Genomic DNA, 3,256 nt, shown 5'->3' with positions numbered 1-3,256 from the left:
ACACACACACACACACACACACACACACACACACACACACACACACACACACACACACACACACACACACACACACGGATCTTCCAGGCTAAATCTAAATTTTGTTTTGTATATGAAGAAAGGAAGTTTTATTTTATCAAATTTTTTGGCATTACAATTTATGCAGGTATATTGCTAAATCTCAGAACTTTAAAATAAAAAAAAGAATAAAAAAATTTATTCTAAACCAAAGCTATCTTCTAAACCCAATGTACATCCATGATGTGTTTTCAATATTTTTCGAAAAATGTGTATGGGTTAATAATCAATATTAAATCTTAAAACTCTGAATTAGTCTCTCTAGCAAACTTTTCTTTATATTAATATTTCTATATAATATGTATATATTATATGTATATATTATATGTATATATTATATGTATAGAAATATGAATTGCAGATAATTTACACGCAAACACAGATTTTATTAGAAATTTTTATTTAACATTGTTTTTAAACATTAATGTCATGCATTAAGAATGTATTTCAATGTTTACTGCCAATACTGAAAATTTATGTTACTTATATGTTCATGTTACTTATATGTATATTAACTACAAATTTTAATTATTGGCAATAATTATCGGAATGCAGCCTAACATATGAAGTACAAAACATTTTTCGATATTTAAATTTTTGTAGATACTTGAGTGGTAATCTGAACATAAATTTTATTGCTTGTTCTTTAGATACGTGGATAGTTATAACTTGGACAAGGGACCGGTATTCTATGAGGCATACTATCCGAACACTCGTGACACTCATGAAGAAAAACGCTTTGATCAAAATACGGTGTTGGAAACAAGTTTTCAGGTGCCATTCGAGCGTATCGCGCATTCGGAAACTACAAATCATCCTGTTACGATTAATGAATCATTCATCATTATGGATAACGAAATTTTACCGAGAAAACGGAAAATGACAGAATCTCAACGCAATTATGACACTACAAGTGAACTTGCATCTTTCTCCAATGAACGTTCAACGACTTTCGATGATGATAAAAATTTGCAAGCTGCGAATATCGAAGAAATTTCTAAGCTTGTTAGAAGAGCAATTTCCCGTGATCTAGAAAATTGGAACACTCTTGAAGGATATCTCGATCGTACTGTCCATCGACCTCAGTTGGGAATTTATTCTAGAGAAATTAATAAAAATGGAGAAGACGGTAATTATATGTTTCCAGTAAATCGTAAATTCGTCGAAATGGATTCGTCGAAACTGTCGAGTTTTGAGGCGTCATTACCTCGTAAATTGGATGTGCGTAATATAAAAGAACGACCTATATATTTCGAAGGAGTCGATACGAGTGGAAGAACTAGCGAAATGAGTGTCAGCGGAACGCAAATAGTTGATATACCATCGTTGATCGATATCTCCGACTCGTTACCTCCAGAGAACATTTTTCAACCGCGGCCTCAAATGGTTAGATACTTGTTTTTCAAGAAACCAATGCCTCCGCGACTGGACAAACAAAATGAGAAGCCGATCGATCAATCTACACCACGAACTTACGGTGACGATCTCATTCGTGAAGAAATCAATGATGCCCGCAATAGAATAGGAGAAAATGTCAAAGTAACATCTATCGAAATAAGTGAACAACCACGACATAAAACGCGTCATCATCATGGTGAATTTCCTCATCGTCATCGCTCATAATCCACTGCTTATCCGACTATTTCATAGAAAAATGTATGTAATTTTAATTATTAGATTTATATTGTTTTCCGACTATATCTCGTATCATTAAATAATATTGACTGTACTATTTCAATACTATTTATTGAATATACCATTAAATATACATGCAATAATTACACTATTCTTTATAACATACTTACAATAAAATATTTTCTGTGACTTATTTTTAAGAGTTATTAATTACATCAGTTAATTTTAAAAGTAAAGAGATTTTTCTCTCTGTCTAATATACTACTTACTATATAAAGGCATATTCAGTTTAATAAGATTATTAGTGCAACTTAGCCTACTCGATTCGATCATTTTTCTACATTAATCATATAGATTACTTATAGATACTCGGTAAATATATATTTTATATATAATCTTATCAATTTTTCATCCGGCTAAGAAATAATTACAGGCTTCGAATTGTATGCAATGGAAACAAGCGTGGACGTATCAAATTTTAGATGTTTTCTGCACAATCTTATTACTTATCGATCATAAAAATATTATAGGAATGTTTACAGAATTCTTTTTATAATCTTAATTCTACGTAGTGATGCTTGTATGAAATCCAATACATCGTAATGTAAACCAGAAGTAACTACATTCCGACGCTTCTATATCGATCATGAAGATAAATACAAAGATGAAACCGCAAGTACTTTACACATAGTCTACTCTACTGGAACACAACCTTTTTTGGTGAATAGTCTCAGTTATCTACATCTACAATTTTATGTTTTATTTCTGTGAATTACTTCTTGAACATTAAGCTAAATTCTTATCTTAGTGCGAAAAAAATTCTTCATATCTCTATGGAAAAATGGATTTCTTATTTGATAAAAAAAAATCATCTACTATACGTTTATGTACTAATTAGGCGAATAAAGAAATTCTTTCTATCTTTCATCCATCAGATATTTTTACCACTTGCTTGTTTTAAAATCAGATCGGGCTTAAAGCAAAATTATGGAATATACTATAATCTCTGCAATTAAAAATATAGTACGTACAAATAAGGAACAGACTTTCAAAATGCGATTTGTTCAAGAAATTTTGTAATTTGTATTTTTCAAAAAACGAGAAAATACTATGCACACAAGAACTATGCACTTTACAAAAATTAGCAATATGTCAATCAGTAAAATGTAGAATATTAAACAAAATTGCTTAACAATTGCTAAAAATGTTAAACAAATGTATTTTGTTTCTAGTTAAAAACATAATGCACTTCGAAATGTCTATATTTTTTTAGCATATAAATTAAATAAAAACAATGAAAAATATGCTTTCTGAACATCTCAGAGTAGCTTATAATATTGAACACTGAACACTACACCATCTCTAACTAAAAAAATGAAATTTTGGACAAAACGCATTTTGAAAGTCTGTTCCTCAATATGTGACAATGAAAAGATGTTATATTAGCTTCAATTTCAACTTGTAAAATTGTGTGTGTGTGTGTGTGTGTGTGTGTGTGTGTGTGTGTGTGTGTGTGTGTGTGTGTGTGTGTGTGTGTGTGTGT

The 3,256-nt window shown here is 30.4% G+C and overlaps 1 protein-coding gene across 1 annotated transcript; it reads left to right on the top strand.

Moving 5' to 3' along the window:
• The first annotated feature begins 641 nt into the window (after positions 1 to 641).
• On the top strand, positions 642 to 1,701 carry LOC105624560. The gene is made up of 2 exons (XM_012205921.1): positions 642 to 646; positions 729 to 1,701. The coding sequence occupies exons 1-2, from the start codon at positions 642 to 644 to the stop codon at positions 1,699 to 1,701; spliced, it is 978 nt and encodes a 325-aa protein (XP_012061311.1).
• The last annotated feature ends 1,555 nt before the right edge of the window (positions 1,702 to 3,256 follow it).

Source organism: Atta cephalotes (assembly GCF_000143395.1).
Source record: "Atta cephalotes unplaced genomic scaffold scaffold00081, whole genome shotgun sequence".
Lineage (NCBI taxonomy): Eukaryota > Metazoa > Arthropoda > Insecta > Hymenoptera > Formicidae > Atta > Atta cephalotes.
The sequence above is the reverse complement of the archived record's forward strand: the minus strand, read 5'-3'. Positions and strand labels throughout refer to the sequence as shown.